This window comes from Lygodium microphyllum, chromosome 29 (genome assembly GCF_053477565.2).
Source record: "Lygodium microphyllum isolate KBCC chromosome 29, Lygodium_microphyllum_v1.1.10, whole genome shotgun sequence".
In the NCBI taxonomy this organism is placed as follows: Eukaryota; Viridiplantae; Streptophyta; class Polypodiopsida; order Schizaeales; family Lygodiaceae; genus Lygodium; species Lygodium microphyllum.
Window position 1 is genome coordinate 113,899,330 of NC_141163.1, and position 22,128 is coordinate 113,921,457.

General features: G+C 42.5%; 2 protein-coding genes across 2 annotated transcripts in view; one reads left to right on the plus strand and one right to left on the minus strand.

Moving 5' to 3' along the window:
* LOC148011051 (putative enoyl-CoA hydratase 2, mitochondrial) overlaps positions 1-22,128 on the minus strand; it is a 124,315-nt gene that overhangs the window by 81,589 nt on the left and 20,598 nt on the right. The gene's annotated exons all lie outside the window — the stretch shown is intronic.
* On the plus strand, positions 1,105-2,241 carry LOC148011052 (uncharacterized). The gene has a single exon (XM_087671042.1). It carries the CDS (start codon positions 1,126-1,128, stop codon positions 2,239-2,241), a length of 1,116 nt encoding a protein of 371 aa, XP_087527168.1. The 5' UTR covers positions 1,105-1,125.

Consider the following 22,128-nt stretch of genomic DNA (forward strand, 5'->3'; position numbering starts at 1 on the left):
TCAATTTTCAGCCTGAAATCATAAATGGCTTCATCTTCCCGCCCCGCTCGTCGGGTTGGTGGTCGAGGAAGAAGGTCTAATGATTGGTCATGGTGGGAAGAAGTAAATGCTGACGGACCTTTGAGTGGTGGAGGATCTCGACCATGGACTTGCAAGCTTTGCCCATACAAGCAAACTAGTGGAGCAAACAAGGTAATCCATTGAGCCGAGCATTTGTATTTCAAATTTTTATTGATTTTAATTTTTCAAAGTTACTTAAATATTAGAATATGGAATACCAATTGTCACTTGTTCCATTTTAATATTTATGCATAATCAAGTCCGAGCTCATCTCCGACATGAGCCAAATTCAAAGGTACAATTTTGTCCGAATGTGACCTTGGAGAAGTAAAGGGAGCTTCGTGACTGTGCAAGTCAACAAGCTTATCGTGCATCTAGTCCACGACATGTTGCAGTTGACCGTGCAACTTTTGTGCCACCATCCCCATCAGATGTATCTAGAGCAGGGTCAGTATCAGGAAGTGCTACCTCCACACTTACTGCAAGCATTGCATCGGCCATGGCATCAACAACGCCACATGTTGCACGTAGGCAAAGCACACTTGATGCTAGTTGGGATCCCAAGAAAAAGGAAGAGGTTACATCAGTGGCACGCTTTTTTTATCATGACCACATTCAATTTCGTGAAGCCAGGTCAGAGTATTTTAAATTAATGTGCAAGAAGATTGGTGAGTATGGCCCTTCGTATGTACCTCCATCATCAGAGACCTTACGCACCACTTTGCTCGACAAGGAAAAGCGCCTTGTTGAGCAAGCAGTAGTGACTAGAAAGAGCATGTGGGCTAAAAATGGAGTTTCTTTGATTGCTAATGGTTGGAGTGATACACGCAAGCAATCCATTCATGGTATGGTTGCTTATTCTCGTGGGGAAATGTATTTCATATCTTCACATGATGCATCAGGGATAGGAAAGTCAACAGATGTACTTGCAACAGAGTGGGTTACAGGTATTGAGCTTATTGGCCCAAAGCATGTTATGGGATTTGTTGCAAATGGAGAGCCCGCAAATAGGACAGCAGGTGCTATTATTCAGGATATTATCCGCATATCACAGTTTCATATTGTATGGCTCATTGCTTCAACAACTTACTAAAGGATATTAGTAACCTGTCATGGATTGCACCTGTCATAGAGCAAGATGCTCAAATAGTTAGCTTTGTTTTGAATCACCAGTTTCTTCGCTATCACTTCTCTTTGCGGTCGAAGAAGACACTTTTAAAATACTCTGATACCATATTTGCCTTTAACTTCTTGATGCTAGACAGGTTAAGAGAATGCAGTGGTGCCTTGAGGCAGTTATTTCTTAGTGATAAGTTTACCTCATCAACATTGGCAGTTACTCCTACAGGTATCTTATGCTTGGAAAAAGCAAATAACTCCACTTTCTGGGATGATGTAAAGCGGATAGATGCTATGGTATCACCTATTGTACATTTATTGAGGGTTATGGATGCTATGCAACCTTGCATTGGCAAGGTATATGAGACTATGGATAGGCTGAATGAAAAGTTGCAGAAGTTGGCACCAAATGATGAGGCATATGAGGAGATACACCATTTAGTTGTGACGAGGTGGAACTCCTATAGCTCACCCATGCATGCAGCTACATTTGTTGTGGATCCTGAGTTCCAGGGCAAGGGTCAGGAGAATGACACTGAGGTTATGGATGCATGGAGACTTATATTGTCTCGTCTAATGCCTGATCATGGCACTAGACGAAAGATCAGAGATCAGCTTTCATGTTATAGGACCTTTCGGGGTTCTTTTGGTTGTGGGGATGCACAGGAGGATCGCTGTAAGATTTGGGCAGCTTTGTGGTGGGAGGACTATGGTTCGGATGGTCCTGAGTTGCAGCAACTAGCCATCCGTATTTTGAGTCAGTCAGTTAGCTCCTCTTGTTTGGAGCAATTGTGGAGTACATACGCTCACATTGCTTCAAAGAAGAGGAACCGTCTTGGTGTGGAGAGAGCAAACGATCTAGTATTCGTTAGTGCTAATTTGAGGATGTTATGTAACAGTATGACAACAAAGCCCAATCCATTCACAAAGTGGGAGATACAGCAAGAAGAGGAGACACATGCTGATGTTGAGGGAGATGCAGCAATTCATGGTACACATGATGATGAGGCTGGCACTTCAAGAGTGGCTAGAGCAGCCTCAGATCATGATCATGATCTTTGATTTAGTTTACTTATCACGAGTCTCATGATACATGACACATTTACATTATATATGATATTATGATCATTGATGACAGTGTGACACTTGGGCTATTGACAGTTGTGCCATGCCGATATTATATTTGTACTTGAGTCTTGCAGTCTTGCAGTTGCCCTTTGGGCTATTTTGGCATGCCGCATTTTGCTTCAGTCTAGAGATTAGACTTTATATTTGTAGTCTTTTTGGGGGCAATGAGCATGTTCTTTCAAAGATTAGACTTCAATTTCATATTTATGATCTTTTAAGTTTTTTGGCAATGGCACCATAGGCATGTTCTTTTAGCTTAGACTTTAAAATCTAGTTCATTGTTCATTATTTTATCATTTTTGGCATATGTATTATGGATTTTATTATTTATAATTGAATAGCTTACCTCTTGAGCCTTGTAAGTTGCAATTCAATTTCTAATGAGTAGTTTTAGAATAATGCATAATATCTTAAAGTTAAAACTTAAAATGATTTGTCCTTGTGGATTATATACCTTGGTTTTAAGGTTTAACACTCTAGAGTCCACATGGATTATGAGTGAAATATTAAATTTTTTTCATGAATTTTAATTTTTTAAATGCCGTTCCCATTCCCACGTTCCCGTTCCCTAGGTTTGGCGTTCCCGTCCCCGTCCTCGTCTCCATTCCCCGTTCCCGTTCCCTATTTCATGTTTCTATGTTTTCAGCCCTTTATTCACAGTTTTGAACACTTTCCAAGCTAATTCTGCCCCTTTTCTCAACCTTTGATAACTTCTTATTCAGCTTCTCCATGCTCTCTTGAAAGCATAAATCTTTCCCGAGCAAGAATGCATCAACTGTAGGAGCAGTCTCTATAAGTTGAAACTGGTAGACACGATGGATTTAATGCAAAAATCATTGATTTCTTAGGGCAAACCACATACATACTTTTCCACTTGCTCATGAAGAGGAACTAGATGATAAGAAGTTACTGGCAACAAAGCATCCCAAAACTTCTTATTATATTGCTCCAAATTCTTACATTCTTTAGCATCTAGCTTATTCCAAGTTGTCATGATGTCCACCTCAAATATACTAGTCAACCAATTCGATGTAAACATTTGCTTAAATTGTACCCATATTGACAGTGTTTCACCTTGTATTAAGAGCATGGACCACTACTATAATTCATTCCCCTTCAAGAAAGTGGTTGCCTTCTAAATCTTAGAGGATTCGGTGAAGTTTCCCCTTGAAAAGGCTGCATTAAACTACTGAATGAAAGTCCAAGCTTTTAGCCTATCTTGTGCACCATTGAAAGACTCAAAAGTTCACCTCTTTTTCATCCACACCATAGTCTTTTGTTGCCCCTTTGGGAGTCAAGTTGTCATACATTGGTTGCTATAAAAAGGGTGCATTTATTGTGTTTGCATCATGACTAACACCAAAACAACATTTGCATAGCCAGCCCTCATTCCTTGAGCCCCATAAGCATTTGGGGGTGTAGATGCACTACCAAGTATGCCACTTTGTGCCCCAGGTATCAAACCAATGCTTCCATACATAGGGTTATGCATATTACCAACCATTCCCGAATACATTGGGCCTTGCATACCATACATAGGTTGTTGCATACCATGAGGAGTTGTGCCATACATTCTTGTATGTAGTCCCTGACCAACCATTGCATGAAAAATAGTGCTACCACCAAAGTATCCTAGCTGCCCAATCGTTGTATGCATGCTGAGCGATCCAAAATCCATTGGATTGGCACTTCCATGATGGCCTTGCATTTACACACCTTGTCCCATTGGTATCAACTACTCTTCTTCATTGGCATCATTGGCAGCTTCGTGGAAAGGCTTTGGCATTTTCTTCAGTGCATCATGCTATCCTAAAGGTGTAGAAAATGATTTCTTTTTCTTGCCCTTGTGTTGAGCTAAAAATGCATTAGCTTTACTTAAACAGCCCCAAAACATGCTTAAATAATGAAGAAACCTTGTTTATTTAAAAGAAACGTGATCCTACAGAGTTTCTGTGTCCCATAAGCACAAACCCACTTCGAAGGGCCCAAACTTTCTATAAATATGTATGCTACCCTCCATTCAGTCTACAATCTCGTTTTTGCAGATTTCCGGTGTTTCAACTTGCTGCCCACACCCCGTTCACGAAGGACATCTCAACCGAAGTTGCAACCGAAGCTATCCATTGCTATCTCCATCAGTTGGCGCCTGATTTCCAGCCCTCTTCACACAGTTTGGAGCTGATTCCAACCAGGCGATTGCTGTTCCTGTGCAGGCCTACTGCCGTGCAACCTGCCATATCATCACAGTCTTGCTGCCTACGTTTTTAGTCTTTCTCTCTCCTCACTGTTGTCTGCAGTATCAGATCAAACTTCTCATTGCTGTGTTTGCTGGTGTTCGACATCCGGAGGCTGCCTTGTTGCGATTCGAGATCCATTCACAGTATGACACACTCTCCAGCTCATTACCCTTGCCCTGATCCTTGAGATACAAGAGTTCGAGATACAGTATTCATTCATTGCATAGTGTGTTTGCTACATGAGCATCGTATATTCAATAGTTATATCACTTCATTCATTCACTGTGTTCATTGTCTCTGAGTTACCCTAACCCTAACTGTGTTTTTTTATCAGTCTGTGCTTTGTCGTACAGTTTTTGTTTATGTTTTTGTGTTAGGGTATTTCTTTGCATGGTATCAGAGCCTAGTACTCTTTGAGAAACCTAGGCCTTTGATCTGAAAGCTCTACACAAAAAGCAAGAACAACAGTAGGTTCAAATGGCTTCGAACACAACAACACCAATTCAGTCTCCAAAACCAACTATGCCGAGAACTGAGCGAGAGTGGACCGATCAGCTTACTCCACAAAGTTCCGACATGGTGGAAGACACTTCTGATTACATCGAAGAAAAGCTAGACAAGTTGACCTTTGAAGAATACAAACTGATCATAGCTTATAGATGAAAGAAGATTAAGGAGCTCGATCGAAGGATTGCCCTTCAAAAAAAGCTTCTAAATGAAGATATGCACGAATTTCTCTCTTCAGATGTTGCGCATAAATCTGATAATGTTGCAGGGCCATCGAGACCTCCATCAGGGATAGGTTCCCCCTCTTGGAGATCATGACCCGGAGTATATTCCTTTCTTTCATCCTCTTCCGTCCACTCCGGTGCAAGGTACTTTAGATTCGTCTTTTGTTCCTTCTTCTTTTACCTCTTCTGCTTTGCAATATTCTGGTAGAGATCATGTGGAAGAAAGAGTCCAATCTGTTGACTATGGAAAAGGTCCGCTTGAGGACCAATTCTTGTATATTAACACACGTTGTGGGGATTATAAAAAAAAGCTAGGTACCTCTTCTTCTAACCTTCCTTCTTTTCTATCTACTTCACAAAATCAGAATGAATTTGGTGTTCCTTTTTTTCATGGTGCATCATCATCTTCACATTTTCATTTTCAATCATTAAATGATAAAAATGAAAAAACTCCATCTGCACCTCACACACCACATTTTCAAAACCCACCCATCCCACCACATTCTTCCGCTGCTTCTCCACTTCCATTCACACCATTTACATTTACATTTCACACACCTCATGTCGCACCGCACATCACACCGGGGGATTATAGAAACATAGGCACATCCTTTAGGAACTCATCCTTCCCTCAACCGGGTGGTGTTCCACCTACTTCACACACATTTTTGGGATCCTTGCAACCTGGGTATCTCCCCCAGTCTCTCCTGTGTGTGGATCAATTGACTCCACAGTTTGCCTCCATGGATTTATCTAGTGGACCTTCTAGTCATACTGTTGTGCCCTAGCCTAGCTTTGGACAGGGCTTCCGTGTCCCAGTGCCTCCACCTACACTGGCACCTTATGGAAACATTCATGTTCCAATGCCTCCGCCTCAATCAGCACTCATTGGATACTCACAACCTACTTCTGCCTACCCACCTCTACCGCCTCCTCCTACCTATCAAATATATCCACCACCATCTTATCCCCCACATCCATCTTACCCCACCTACCCGACACCTGATGGTTCTAGCTCATCTTCTGTCAAGCATGCATTTAATGACAAGACTTGTTTTAACGGGTCAAACTTTACCACTTGTTCGAACTTGATGAGACATGTCCTTGAATCCCAGAACCTATGGGATCTTGTGCAGGGGTTTAAACCCCAACCGGATCCCGCACTTGTCCCATACGAGGTTATCCGCTCATGGAAGGCTAGGAATGCCTTTGCTATTATCGAGCTAATACAGGACTTATTGCATGAGTTTCATTCTCAACTTCAGCATTTTGACTTAGCGTCTAAGCGATGGGCACACTTGACTGACCACTATGCGGCTCGGGATAGGACCCATCGTATCAATCTTGACCATGAGCTCCAGCTTTTCAAAATCACTAATCGGGATGACTTGAAAGTCAAGTTGACTAAGTATCGGCGTCTTCTCACTAAATTCTCCACTACGGGGACTCCGAAGTCCTCTGACGATCAAGTCACATTGTTTCTAAATACACTCCCTATGAAATATTTCAATTTTGTGGAAGGCATAGTTTCAAAGCCTACCGTGCCTACATTCTATCAATTTGAGTGTCAGCTATTGCGTTATGCACAGTTGTTCGATCAGTTTCATATGAATTCCTCTTCAAAGGGGGCTCTTATTGCTCATTCTCAAAAAGGGCAACAAGGGAAGGGAAAACAAAGCCAAATCTCCACTCAAAATCAAAATCAAAATCAAAAGCAAAATCCATCCACGGAATCACAAGGAAGATCCCAATCTCTCAAACCTAAGTGGCAGAATGTACCAAAAAAGAATAGATATTGTCAACATTGTCAAAAGGCTGGCCATTTTGACGAGAAGTGTCGATTAAAGGCCAGAGACACAATACCAAAACCTAAGTCACAAACCACCACCCCTCAATCGGGCAACAAGATGATGGCAAGGGACAGTTTAAAGGTCAAACTCATACTACCACCGCTCAGCCATCTCAGTCAACAACGTTCTCAACTCCAGAGGGCTTGTCTGACTGGACTACAGAGGCCCACATCGTCTCTATAAAAACATCAAATGCAAGTCTCATCCACATCTATGAGTTGCCTCTTGATGAGGTTACCGTAGAGGCCCACCCGTCACAGTCGAGTACTTCAGCTCCTATTTGGATTGTGGACAATGGAGCTACACATCATATGACTCCTATAGCGGATATTTTCCGTTCCTGAGCCCCTGCAGCCAAATGGGTCCGCATTGGAAACAACTCCTCGATCAAAATTCAGTCAAGGTTGCGTCAGCTTTGCCACTGACAAGGGTCCAGATCTGGCCTCACTTGACAATGTATATCATGTCCCTCAGCTTGGGGTGAACTTGTTATCTATTCAGTAACTTTGCCGGTTGGGGCGAGCAGTCTTCTTTACAACCACCACAGTTGAGGTCCTTGACTCTTAGACTGGTTTAGTAATTGCTCATGGTAAGGCACAACCTAATGGCCTATACCATATGACACATTTTCTGACCGAGCCGAGAGCTGAGAGTTCCGTGTTCCATAGCTTCCAAGCCTTAGCCACATCTCGAGAGCCTATGAACAACGAGCGCCTTTGGCATTTTTGCTTAGGGCATCTTGGTTATGACTCTCTTTATGAGTTGTCACACCGTGAGCTGGTTCAAGGCCTTCCATGCCTGAAGCTAGCTCGAGATGTCTATAAAGCATGTCAGCTCGAGAGGCAACACCATACCCCATTTCCTCAACAAACCTCACATTGTGCTGAGGTGCCTCTTAGATTGATTCATGTTGATCTAATTTATGCTATAAATTAGGGTTTACAACAAAGATTAACTGAAATCTCTTTCTCTAAAGGCTCAAACTATTTGAAAATGCTGAGATAACTTAAGACATGGCTAGGGGGTGTAAAAAGATGCTATAGAGAGAAAACTTTCAGAGTTTCATCATGAGAAATACTGAAAAGTTGTTGCTGCCCTACTCAAACAGTCATGGAAGCTGTCATCTATACTTAGGACCACCAAAAAGACTGTTGCCTCCTCCTGTATATTGTCATCTGCATTAGAAGACCCTTGGGCTACTGTCACCTCCTCCTAGAGGGCTCCAAACTACTGTCACATGCTGGGGGACTGATCTCTAGTTACTACAAATCACATCAGCAATCTCTCCTTGCTCTCTAATAACCTTCTTCTCTCTCACAATGGCTAAAATAGACTTCCAGCAACCCCTTAGAACGTTTTTTCCACTTGCATGGGCAAGTTTTGCCAAGTGACAATCTTTTAATCCCATTATTCAGCATTATCTATTTTATTAATTAATTTTTAAAATATTAATTATAAAAATTAATTTAATAATTATTCTAGTGCTCAAAAAATTAATTCCACCAACCAATAATTAAATTGGCTAGGCCAATTTGTCTTTCAAGTATCCCTAAGCAATTATTGACCCTTAGACTGGCATTAGTACCAATAAATTGATCTAGGCTAAAATCTGTTAGAGGTAAAGGCACATGTACCTTGCTGCCTGTGTATTAGTTATACTGACAGTACCCGCATGCTCGCACATCTGTACACAGGTGGCCAGCGTCTATCATTGTCACTTCATTCTTTATTCTTTCAGTGACATTTGAATAAAGGGAAGGTCGGTCACACATTGTGACTGTTGGAGCTCCCACATCTTGTGTCTCTCTCTTGCTCTTACTCCTACCATAGCTCTTGCTTCCGCTCCGTGCTTCCACTTCAAGGCTCACTCCCTTCAACTGGTATCAGAGCCATCTTCCTCGAGAGCTTGAGCCTCACCCAGCATTGCTTCAACTTGTAGAGAAAAGCTTTAACTCACAGTTTCAATGGCAGCCATGGATTCTTCACCCCAAGGTATGCATTCAGCTCTACCTTCTCCCTAACTTCTTCCTGCCACTTGAGGCTTGCTCCACGGCTTCCCAGGGACCTACTAGAACTTTCCAAATGCCACATTTCACTCAACAGAGGCAGCAGTAGTGGCCAGCAATTCAGCGTGAATTGCGCCAGTTTGCTGCCCTCCATCCCTGATCAGTCTACTCCTCATCTCGAGCTCCTTAGCCCCTAGGCACACTTTGGCATGGTATTCAACACTCAAGGATTGAGTTAAGTCTCATTTGAAGCTCTCAAGATCAGCCATTGGCCCACAATTTATGACAGTTTGCTGTCATACAGTTTAGGACAGCACTTCACTCATTGTCTAGAAGTCACTTATGCTTCCTGGGATATCTATTTGATGTCAGATCATCTAGGGATGTTATGCCAATGTATTGGAATGCTATGGAACTGATTTGAGTACTCTTTTGCTCAGTTTTACAGAGGTTTTGTATTTATGTAATAAGCAGGGCTGAAGCTCATTTAGTCAGTGGAATACATGCCTATTGCATCTCGGGTACTTACGACTACTTGGGTTCATATACTAATACTTATGATTCATGTTACATACTTTGTCATACTTCTAGCTTGCTTTTGAGCTGAGATTGGAGCTTTGAATCTTGACATTGACCATCATTCACTGTTATGTATGGCTATTTGATGCTCCAGTAAGAGCTTTGCAAGTTACTTGGGTCGGATGCTCCGGGATATATGCTACTTAGATCTTGGATGTATGGATGCTTTCCACATGATGTTTTGAGCTTTGTTTGCTTATCTGGCATTCGACTTTTGTTCCAGTGGGAGCCACTACTTGACACTTGGATATTACATTGAGCATTTGAATTTTGGTTACATAGTTAGAGCTTGAGGGTCTTCTAGTGAGACCATGGGACTCGGTGACATGTACATGCTGTATGTACGCAATTGATGCTTAGTGGGCCGATCTGACATTCCTCTTGGGCAGACACCTATCTCTGTCACGATGTTGTCAGTGAAGTATGCATCTTGGTTGGTTATGTATTGAGCTTTCATTACATTGCTCAGCCCGTTGTGCCTTGGTTGGTCTCTTCTGTTACCCATGAGACCCACTCTATACGTGATGGATATGCCTATGAGATGTATCTCATTCTGACACACTAATTCTTTGGCAGTTCTCGGTGCCACTCACATATTCACTCATTGCTAGTTGGAAGTATTCCCTAGCAGTTGCAAATTGTCTTACATCAGTGATTGCCCATCTTTGGCGTTGATTTCTTACTATTATACTTCATTTTCAGCATGCTGTAATTGCAGTTTACTACACTGTTTATACGAGCAATCACCTCCATTTGATGGTTCTTTGCATTGAGTTTGTGGACAGTTTAGTACTTGGTCAATATCCCTTGTTTTTTCAGCTTGATTTAGTAGTGGTTTTAGGGCTGTTTGCAGTAATTACACTAGCCTACTTTGACAGTTGGTGCACTTGTTTGCCTTTATTGGCTGGTGGCTCGAGTGATAGTGCTATCTTTAATATTGACAAGATAGATGGCACCAACTACAGCTACTAGAATGCGCAAATCTAGCAAGTTTTAGTGCAAAAAATGCAGGTTAGGCCTTTGAAACATAAGGGTGTCAAGCCCGAACCTATTGATGTAGAGGATTGGGCTGAATTAGATGAACTATGTAAGTCCACCATCGTGTTATCCCTCGCTAAGCAAGTGTTCTATAATGTTCTCTAATGGGCAATCCGCATGGAACTTATGAGAAAAGATTCGCAATGTCTATGACCAGAAAAGCCCCGCTTCTCAAATGTATTGGCTGAAGCAACTCATGAACCTTCGCATAAAGTAAGGCACTTCTATATCAACTCACTTAAATGAGTTTCATTCCATTATCACTCATTTGTCTTCACAGGGGATTGACTTCAAGGGTACTCTACTCCCCTTGTTCCTCTTAGTTACATTGCCTGAATCATGGGATACATTTTGTATTGCTATGTATGCCAACATGTCTATTGATGGGGTACAATTGCAGGATGTAGAGAGTGCACTCTTGACTAAGGAGGTTAGCAAAAAAAATGTTGATGCTTCCCGCACCTCTCATGCTTTGACAGTTAGAGGCAATAATGGTAGGAGCAGTAATGCCTGCTGTGGAAGAGACTCAAAACAATCTCACTCTTAGTCACGTGGACAGTCTTGTAGTAAGTCATGTGGCCATTAGTCCTCGTTGACTTGTCATTACTATGCGAAAGCAAGACATATTCGGCCGCAGTGCCATAAAATGCACCAAGACAAGCACAAGGAAAAGGGCAAGGGTAAAGTACACGACAAAAATAATAATCGCAGCATTGTCCCCAGCAAGTCAGGTGTTAAGATTGAAGAGATTAATGTTGTGCAGACTAATTCTCATGATGACTTCATACTTATAGCTTCTTCTCTTGATACTTCGCAACGTACTGATGCTTTGTCACGATATACTCAGTGTTGGCTGATAGATTCATGGGCTTCCTTTCATGTGACCCCTCACAAAGAGTGGTTTCACTCCTATCGCAGTATGATTGGATTTGTCCCTCTAAGTAATGACCTGAAATTGGAGATAGTTGGTATTGGTAATGTCCAGCTACAATTTGGTTCAAGTTGTATGTTTACTCTTCATGATATACATCATGTACCGGCTCTCATGAAGAGCCTTATCTTTGCTGGCACTTTGGATGATGCAGGTTATGTAGTTTCTTTTGGTGATTCTTCATGAAAGATTACCTATGTAAATCTTGTCATTGCATGTGGTGCTAAGTCCAATATTCTCTACCCCTTGCTTGTATATGGGTCAATTGACCATATTTTGACAATGGATGTAGTTCCACATGTATATCTGTGGCATTGTTGCCTTAGGCACATGTCCTTGAAAATAATGAAAACGCTTACCCATTTGTAGTATCTTCCGTCGCTCGACTATAAGTGCTTTGAGTCTTGTGATCATTGTTTATATGGCAAGCACACACGTAATACGCATAAAAATTATGGTCTAATGCGCATGGGTGAACCTTTGGCTCTTGTTCATTCGGATGTATATAGTTCCATGCCTTGCCAATCGTTAGGTGGCACGAAGTATTTCGTTACTTTCATTGATGATTATACGCATAAGGTCTAGGCATATCCTATTAAGCAGAAACCAGAAGTCTTGGCTACATTTCAACATTGGCTTGCTTTGGTTAAGAACCAGTCCGAGTATAGGCTGAAATACCTAAGGTCAAACAATGGCGGTGAGTTTGTCTCTAAAGCCTTTGAGCAATGTTGTGATGAGAGGGGTATTAAGCATCAGTTGACCGCCCCATATACCCTACCCTAGAATGGATAAGCACTGTTGGGATAAAGGCCCGTTTGACCTCTATGTAAAGCACACACACATTATTTAGCTATACATGTGAATGCACCCTTACATGCCCGAAGTATAAATACATCTTATTCTTTGTGTATCAACACATTGTTGATACACTCAAATCTAATCGTACTTTCACTCTCCCTCTCTCTAACTCTCTCCAACCGCCACTCTCACTCGAACTGCTGCACATCCATAGTTGAGCTCCAACAACTGGTATCAAAGCACAGAGTGCACGCTTCCCGAGATCTGCTAATAGGATCAACTGATGGAGTTGACAACCAACAAACAACTAGAGTTCCTGGCGACCAATGTGTCGTGTGCAATGACAAGTGGTAGTTGGGGGACCAAACGGTAGATCCAACGTGACGTAGGTCCAGCGAGACAGCAAGGGGACCACACAGTACAACACGCAGCAATCGCGTGATAGGGCAGTCGCATGACCCGGCAGACGACTAGCAAGCATGACCTGACGCACCACACAGCTGACGGACGCAACAGCCGACGGAAGCCACGCAGCAAAACAGGCACCGCCAATCCTGACGGGTCAACGAACCCATCATTCCATTTTTTTAATATTTCAAAAACCATTCTTTTCTTTAAAATCCCTCTGAAATTCCTTCCTCTAACCGGGGTTCACGCACTGGAGGCACAGATCTCATATTTGTGCAAATTCGAGCCTGGAAATTTAGGGCTTTTCTCATATTTTATCCCGTCCATGCCTGGCAGTGACATTCAGGTCAGAATTTGCAGACATTGCGTGTGGTGATCTCAATTAAATTGGGGATTTTACCAAATTTGTCAAAATTTTGCTCTTTTGAGTAAAATTTCTTGACATTGGATCCCAAAAATTTGGGGTCTTTCATGTATCGGTAAAATTTTGCTCAGCTAGGTCAAATTGGCTGACATTTATGCACTTTTAGACTTGAAATTTTGGGGGTTTGTGCAGAATTTGGTAAATTTCTGCATTTTTGCTCATGAGGTGGCTGGTTCATGTACAAACAGCAGAGATTTATTTCTGGTTGAGGAAGAACAGTAGTGTGTTTGCTGGTTCAGCTTATGCTTTTGCAATTCAGGGGCATTTACTCTTATATTCGTGATAAAATGGCTACAACTTCTTCCAGTTCAGACATCAAGAGTTTGATGAAAATCAAACGGTTTGATGGTCATGGCTTTGACCTTTGGAAAGACTGTATGCAGGGCATATTGTTCCTAAAGGATTGTTGTGAGGATGCTTTGTAGGAAGATAAGCAATATGGGAGAAGCTGAAAGCTACCTATGAGATCACCACACCTATTAATCAGGTGCATTTAATGCGCAAGTTGGTGAATATGTGACTGGATGAGTCAAAGCCTGCAACTGAGCACTTGAGTGCATTTATAGGGATTTTAAATCAGCTCAAATATGCAAATTTAGACTTTGATGATAAGTTGAGGGCAATCTTTTTTATCATGACACTGCCTGATTCTTGGGAGAGCTTGGTGGTTTCTCTCAGCAATAACCCCAATCTCTCATATGATGGGGTGAGGGGCTCAATCTTAAATGAAGAAATTAGACGTATGTCTAGTGGAAAAGACAGCAACTCAACTTATAATGTAAGAGGCAGGGCTGAAAAGAAAATTGCAAATGCAGAACAGAGAAACAGAAGCAAGAGCAAAGGAAAGGAAAAGAGTGACATTACTTGCTATCACTGTGGTCGGAAGGGCCACAAGAAACCTGATTGTAGGTATTACAAGAAGGAACAAGAGAGAAAGAAGAATGCACGAGACAAAAAGGAGGAGGATAAAACACATGCATCTGAGGCAGCCAAAGGCAAGGAAAAGGCCAATGTGGCTTCTAGTGAGGTCATAGAGGAGCTTCCGGATACAGAGGCTAATGTATTATGTGCAGTTGATTATGATGCCCTTGTATGTCACATGCGGGATATGCAGATTACCAAGGCTGATGTGATTGATGCACTTTTGACAATTGATGATGGTGCCACTCAAACTTGGATTGTAGACTCCGATGTCTCTTTCCATGTAACTCCTTGCTTTGAGTGTTTTGCTATATTCAATGCAAGCAGTTACGGAAAGGTGTATCTTGGAAATAACCACACTTGCAGCATTGATGGGATTGGCACTGTACACTTGTCTTTAGACAATGGGCAAGAGCTTGTGTTGAAAGATGTCAGATATGACCTTGGCATTAAAAAGAGTTTACTATCTGTTGGTCAGCTTAACTTGCATGGTTACACTACACTGTTTGGTGGTGGATTGTGGAAAGTGAAAAAGGGTTCCATGCTGATTGCAAAAGGAACCAAGAAGGACACTTTGTATTGTTTGCACTGTAAAGCTTTGAATGGCAAGTTTCTTGCAGTTGTTGAAATTGGCAGTCACTTGGAGTTATGGCATAAGATTAGGCCATATAAGCCAGAAAGGACTTGATGTCCTTACCTCTCTGAAGAGGGTTGATCGAAAAGGCTCTAAACTTGACTTTTGTAATGAGTATCAATTTGGAAAGCAAATAAAATTTTCATTTTACTCTAGTGTCTTTCGTAAGTCCAATGTCTTGGACTTAGTGCATTCTAATGTATATAGTTTGCCCATGAAATCGTTGGATAGTGCTGCATATTTTATCTCCTTTATTGATGACTGTTCCAAAAATATTTGGGTATACTTGTTGAAAAAGAAAAGTGACGTGTTTGTTGTTTTTAAAACTTTTCATGCATTTGTGACCACTCAGACAGGTAGAAAGCTGAAGTGCTTGAGAATTGATAATGGGGGTGAGTTCACATCTACCGAATTCAAGTCTTTTTGTAACTTGCATGGTATTAAGAGGGAGTTTACAGCTCGTTACAGCCCTCCTTTGAATGGGGTGGCTGAAAGATATAACATGACTTTACGTGAAAGTGTGCGGTGCATGTGGTCCACTGCTAATCTCGCTCATGAATTTTGGGGAGAGTCACTCAAAACCACTGTTCACATTTGCAACCGCTCTCCAAACATGTCCTTAAATAATGGCATCCTTGAGAAGGTTCGGTCTACCAAATCGGCCTCATATGACCATTTATGTATATTTGGTTGTGATGCTTTTGAGCATCTTAGAGACGAGCTAAGGAACAAACTTGACCCAAAATCCACCAAAGGCATTTTCATGGGCTATGGTGATGAGGGTGAATTTGGCTACGAAGTGTAGTTACCTCAGTCCAAGAAATTTATTCACAGCCATAATGTTGTATTTAATGAGGTAAAATTGCTGAAAGGTACTTTAGCCTCTAATGAAGATATGAAAAATGTCAAATTTCAAAGTTTACAGCCACCTATTACTTCAGAAAATGAACCTCATGGTGTGCTGTACCATAGGCTAAAACTGATGATCAACCAGCTATTTTTGAGCCAGATGATGATGGACACCAAATAGGAGCACAAGGAGGTCATGGACAGCAAGATAGACTTGCTGATTATGAAAATGCAGGTACTGGCAATGAAAATGAAGGTGCTGTACAGCATGTACAACATGCTGAAAATGGCTTACAGCAACCAATAAGTACTGAAAATAACATACCTCCACATGTAGACCCAATTCCTGAAAATGTTGATCATTGGGTACACAAGTCTACACACATAAGAAGGCAACCACATAGGTTTGACCCCTCCTTGCATGATCTGATGCTTACAAATGAGGGTGAGCCTCTTACGTACAAAGAGGCCAAGTCATGTGATTTCAGCAATAAGTGGGAGCTAGCTATGCAGGAAGAGATTAAATCTCTATATGCAAATGACACTCGGGATCTTCTGTCGTTGCCCAAAGGAAGGAAGCCACTTCCAAACAAATGGGTGTACAAAGTAAAGACAGTTGATGGGAAACCCAAGTACAAGGCAAGACCGGTTGCTAAAGAGTATGCACAGAAGAAAGGGATTGACTTCCAAGAGGTCTTCTCACCTGTTGTGAAGATGACCACTCTACATGTGCTTTTTGCTCTTACTGTTGTTTTGGATTTAGAGCTGTATCAAATGGATATAAAAACAGCTTTCTTGCATGGTGACATTGATGAGGAAATCTACATGAAACAGCATGAGGACTTTGTAGTTTCTGGAAAAGAGCAGATGGTGTGTAAGCAAAAACACAGCCTGTATGGGCTGAAGCAAGCACCACAGCAGCGGTACAAAAAGTTTGATACTTTTATGCTATCTCATGAGTTTACACGCAGCCATGCAGATCATTGCTTGTACATGAAAAAGAATACAAATGGCAGCCCCATCATACATGTTTTCTATGTGGATGATATGTTACTAGCTGGGAAAAGAAAGACTAGCTTGGATGCTCTCAAAAATCAGCTGAAATCAGCCTTCTCCATGAAAGATTTGGGGAATGGAGAGCATATTTTGGGCATGAGAATTCGTAGAGATAGAATGCAGAAATTGTTGTTTTTATCTTAAGAAAAGTACATTGAAAAGGTACTGGACAGATTTAACATGGCTAAATCTAAGCCTTTTGGGGTACCCTTACCTCCTTATCTTAAGCTTAGTAAAGCCGACAGCCCAAATGAGACGGGAGTCCCTTATGCATCAGCTTGTGGCTCTCTTATGTATGCTATGGTTGCTACTCGTCCAAACATTGCTCATGCAGTGGGAGTTGTTAGCAGGTTTATATCAAATCCTGGCAAAACACATTGGGAGGCTGTCAAGTGTATTCTTCGGTCGATACCTAAAGGGTACACAAGAAAAGTGTATTTGCTATGGGCAGGGTGTGAAGAAAACTGCTAGGGTTTGCACTGAGGACACACAGAGTGTAGGACCACGACAGAAACACAAAGAGATAGAAACAAACACAGAGGACAAAACTCAAACCCTAAACGCAAAACTCAAAACTCAAACACAGAAACTCAAACACAAACAGAATAAGGGAGAGAGAGAGCACAACTCTGAAGTAAATGAATGCTATAAATGAATGTAAGAGTGTACAGTGTGCTCAAGGGCAGAGCAATGTCGGAGTGTGACATCCATTGGAGACGGATCCCAAGTCTATGACCACCAGTCGGAGTGTAGGTGTCTCGAGGACGTGAAAATTTGATGCTTTGCTTATGTTTAATTGGCATTTGATTAAAGGATTAATCAAATGTGCAATTAAAATATGCACATGTGTTGCACATGTGAGGTGCAAGCTACTTTTTCACAGTTGAAGGCCAAAGGACCCTGTGAAAAAGATGGGTGTCAAAGGCAAAAGTTGTAACAGGTTACACTTGTTAGATTCTAGGTGAATTTTGGTGTCAATTGCCCCTAGGACCATTAATTGGCCATTAAGTGTCAGTAGTGACACTAGGGACTAGGCATGAGTTAATGGATTAATGCTTGTCCAAGGGTCAATTGATGCATGGGATCACTTTGGGTTGCAAATGGCCTAGCCAATTAATTTTTGGATGGGCAAGGTCAATTTTCTGGGCATGGATTAAGGGCTCAATTAATTTTCAGAATTAATTAATTCTGAAAATTAATTAAATGGCTGGAAATTACTGAAAATGGATTAAGAAAGCTGCCACTTGGCAAAACTTTCCCATGTAAGTGGAGGAAAGGCTAAATAGGGCTGAAGGGAGAGGGAAATCTCGTTTTTTTCATTTTGAAGCTGTTGGGAAGAGGTGTTGGACTGTTGCTACCAGCTTTTGGAGCCATTTCCCAGCCATTGGAGACCATTTTGGTGATGAAGATTGCATATTCTTAACCTTGGAAAGCTGGCAATTGCTGCTGATGCACTTTCTCCTGAAGATCGCAGTCTCTGATGATCCTATTGTTGTTGGTGCATCCGTTTGGGGCTGGTACAACAGGGCAGCAGCTGATTTTGATCAATTCTTCGCGACAAATCTCAGAATTTTCTCTCTCTACAGCATTCTCTCATCTCCTTCAGCCTATGCTCAACCATTCTCAGCAATTCTCAGCCATTTGGAGGAGATTTTAGCCATTTTTGGACGGCTGATCTGTAATTTCTGCAGTAAACCCTAATTTACAGCAGAAATTAGGGTTTAGCAGTCACCTTGGGATCCGTGCCAAAGATTGAAGGCTCAAGGGACTGAAATCAGCAGCTGATAATTGAATATTATCAAGGGATTTCAGGAGCCAGCCCATCGCCAGTTTTGGGGCCAAGAAGGTGTCTACTGTCCAAGAATGTTATGGTAAAGTGTGTATTTCATTTTATGTGCATTTATTTATTACTGTAATTAACTCTTAAATCAGGTTATCACCACCCATTCCAAGAAGGAAGGCTGGTTCCAATAGGAGTGCTGAATAGTGAATGGCAGCAGGCTGGTTACCAAAACGCAGCAGTCTAGAGGCTGGAAACTGGGAAATGCAGCAGTGTACCACCAATCAGAGGCTGGAAACTGTGCACAGTTTGCTCTAAACAACAGGCTGAAACAGTATCTGATGTGGCTGGCGATGACTAAATGATCACATCACACTGGATGATGATGTCGCCAGCAATCAGCATGGATGAAGGCGCTAGCAGCAGGAGCAAATACGGATGGAGTGGCAGCAGTCTCAAGGACTGGACAGCGACATGGGAAGAGACTGATGGCTGAAATCTGCACGTGGAGTAAGAAACCTGCACAGAAAGAACAAGGCTGAATGGGGGCAGCCTGTCTATTTATAGATGTGGTAGGGCACCCCAAAAATTAGGGTTTCCATTGAACTCTCTCGAACCACTCTCCGTTTTAGGATTTCCACTGAACTCTCTCAAACCGCTCCCCGTTTTAGGGTTTTTACTCTAAAAGAGCATTTTTTTTTGTGTTTTGGGGTTGTTTAAGAGACTAATCAGCAAGTAATGCATGTTTTAGCTCAACACCCCCTCTCAGGTCCAAAATTGAGCCGAAAGGTTAGGCCAACCACTGTGATGTTTATTTACCCCAAGGTGTCCCACCCCAAAGCAACCAAGGCGTCAGACAAAAGGTTCGCGTCAACTGCGCAATGGCCTACTAAGAGTATGAGGCGATGGTTATCGTACCAAGGGAATCCAAGTAGTCACCCCAGAGAGGACAAGGCATCGAACAAAGGGTGCATGTCGGCTGCACAGTAGCCAACCAAGCCCTACAAAGGTGGATGGAACTACATTGAACTTTTTTTTTTGTTTTTTTTTAATAAGTGGGGTAAATTTTATGGGATACGGCCGATTGAGTAATAGTGATCCAGAAGACGAGAGTAGGGAGGGTACACCCAACACATCACAAAATAGTACAAGCTAACCCATCCACTCAGGGTATTGATGACGAGGAAAGACGGGTGATGAGGTATCCATGTGATGAAGGAGAATCATGGTGGGGTAACAACAGCCGCCAGTGGAAACAGCTTAGGATCTGCTCAAGTGGTGCTCTGCACAATGAGATGCAAATTATGCTACATACTGAAGAATGCTCATGCAGCAAGTGCCACTAGGATATTATCCCTCATGGAAAAATTATTCACTTACCCAAGCGCCCTAGTACAAAGATGATGAAATCATGCAATGCAAAGGATAAGGTACAACGGGGGGGAAAAGCCGATGTCAAAGACAAAGTGCTGAAGCTTGTAGAATACTAAGAAGGGTAGGAACCCCCTCTCAACCGGGATATAGATGTCGAAGAAGGAAGAGGAGCTTGATGTCGATCTTTGAATGGTGCCGAGAATCATAAGGAATGAAAGAAGAGGAAGTGGATGAAGTGGATGAAGCACCCCGCTAGAAGAGCAAGGTAGAAGTCACTACCATAAGAGCATCGAGAGAGATGCTGCACAATCTACCTCGGGAGGGGAAACCGACGTGCTAGAAGAAGAGCAAGCACTCCTAGGATAATGAAACCATAAAAGGAACGGTGCACGTCCCCATATCTCTAGCCCAAGTAGGACCAAAGCAATCTGCAAGTTAGCGCTACACTAAAAGACAAAACCCTGCAAAAGAGATGAGAATCTGCAAACACAGAGGTTAGTAGTGAGATGCTCCAAAGCAAAACATAACAGAAAGAAAATCTAACTTAAAATAAATGCAATGAATGAGGATATGTGAGTAAATGCAACGGAAGACAAAAGAATGGAAAAGCTAAGAACAATAAATCCTATGGGCCTGACTCTAAGAGTGCAAAAAATGAATGCTAGACTAACCTAGGGTATCTGAAAGGACCTAGAGACATGCTAGTCTAAGAAGGTGGCCACCATCGCGTATGTCCAGTAGCAAGGCTCTGCCAAGGGAACGCCTGACGAGGTGGAAAGGAAGGTGAAATAGATGCATGAAGTGCAACGGGATCGGAACCTGCAAACCAATCAGCCAGTCCCTTAGGGATAGTGAAAGAGATGGGCTGCTAAGGCTGTACTCGAGCCACATGTCCAGCACCAACGACGGGTGCTGAAGGAGCAAATGAAGCAAGAGCGGAAGGCATAGCTCCACTGGACTCTGCAGTCGTAGCGGTCTACTGAGGCTTTTTAGGTGGAAGACCTTAGGCCTTGGAGCGACACTCCTCGTCCACATGACCTGCTCTCTGGCAGTGTGTGCAAAACCGATTTTTCTTAGGAAGTTGCTGCCAGATAGGTCTAGATTCTTTGGTTCCATGATCCATCTAAGGAAGAGGAGTCACCCCTTGATTGGCTTGCCTTCGCATCTTGCGAGTTCTTGCCACTGGTGGTTTTTCCTCCCGAAGAAGAGGCAACCAACCCCCTTTGCTCTGAATAAGGCTATGATGAGGATTTCTTGTAGACTTGATCATGCAGCCTTGCGTAACGCAAAAACTGGCACTCAAACTCATAGAAGGTTGGCAATCGAGGTTGGAAAATGATGTGATGAATAAAATTGAAGTATTTTTCGGGCAACTTAGTCAAAAAGAATGTAACCTGATCGTCATCTGACTTTGGAGAGCCAGCAGTGGCAAACTCGGCAAGTAACCGCCTATATTCAACCAGCTTGACTTTCAGATCATCCCTTTCCTTAATAGAGAACTCTTAAAGCTCAAAGTCAAGATTGATGCGCCGAGAATGATCACGAGCTGCATAGCGGTCGAGAAGGTGACTCCAACACTCTGACGCGAGTGGCAAGTGCTGCAACTGAGAGTGAAACTCAAGAAACAATCCCTGCATCAGCTCAACATTGGCTCCATTGACGGATGTAATCAAGGTAAGCTAGTCGAGGATCCGACATAGACTCTAGACCAATGACGAGATCCAAAAGACCTTGAGACTCAAGCACTTGTTGCATGAAATTAGACCAAGTGGTGAAATTTGACGCATTAAAAAGTGTCTTATCCGTGAAGGCATTCTTGGCCGTTGCAACAGGAGTAGTAGTGCTCGGAGATGGATAGTATGAAAAAGTGTAGTGGGAATAGGATGGGGGAGTGGAGTACACTTGGGAATGGGCCCCAGAGTGCCCATCAGGCATGCAGGTAGTGTGCAAGGTGGATCCATAGGTAGGGATGGGTTGACTAGGCATGGGCATGGTAGCCACATGGGGAACCCAAGGAAGTGGGACGGGAACACAGGGAGCAGAAAATGGAAATCCCTGCGTAGATGTAACCCAAGGAGAGTGTGAAGACGCACCATAAGTGGAGGATGGAAACCCGTGTATGAGTGGTCATGTGAGATGTGAAGCTGGGGATAGTAAGGGGGATGCCCATCACAGTTGACCCAGGAGTTATGGGGGTGCTCATTT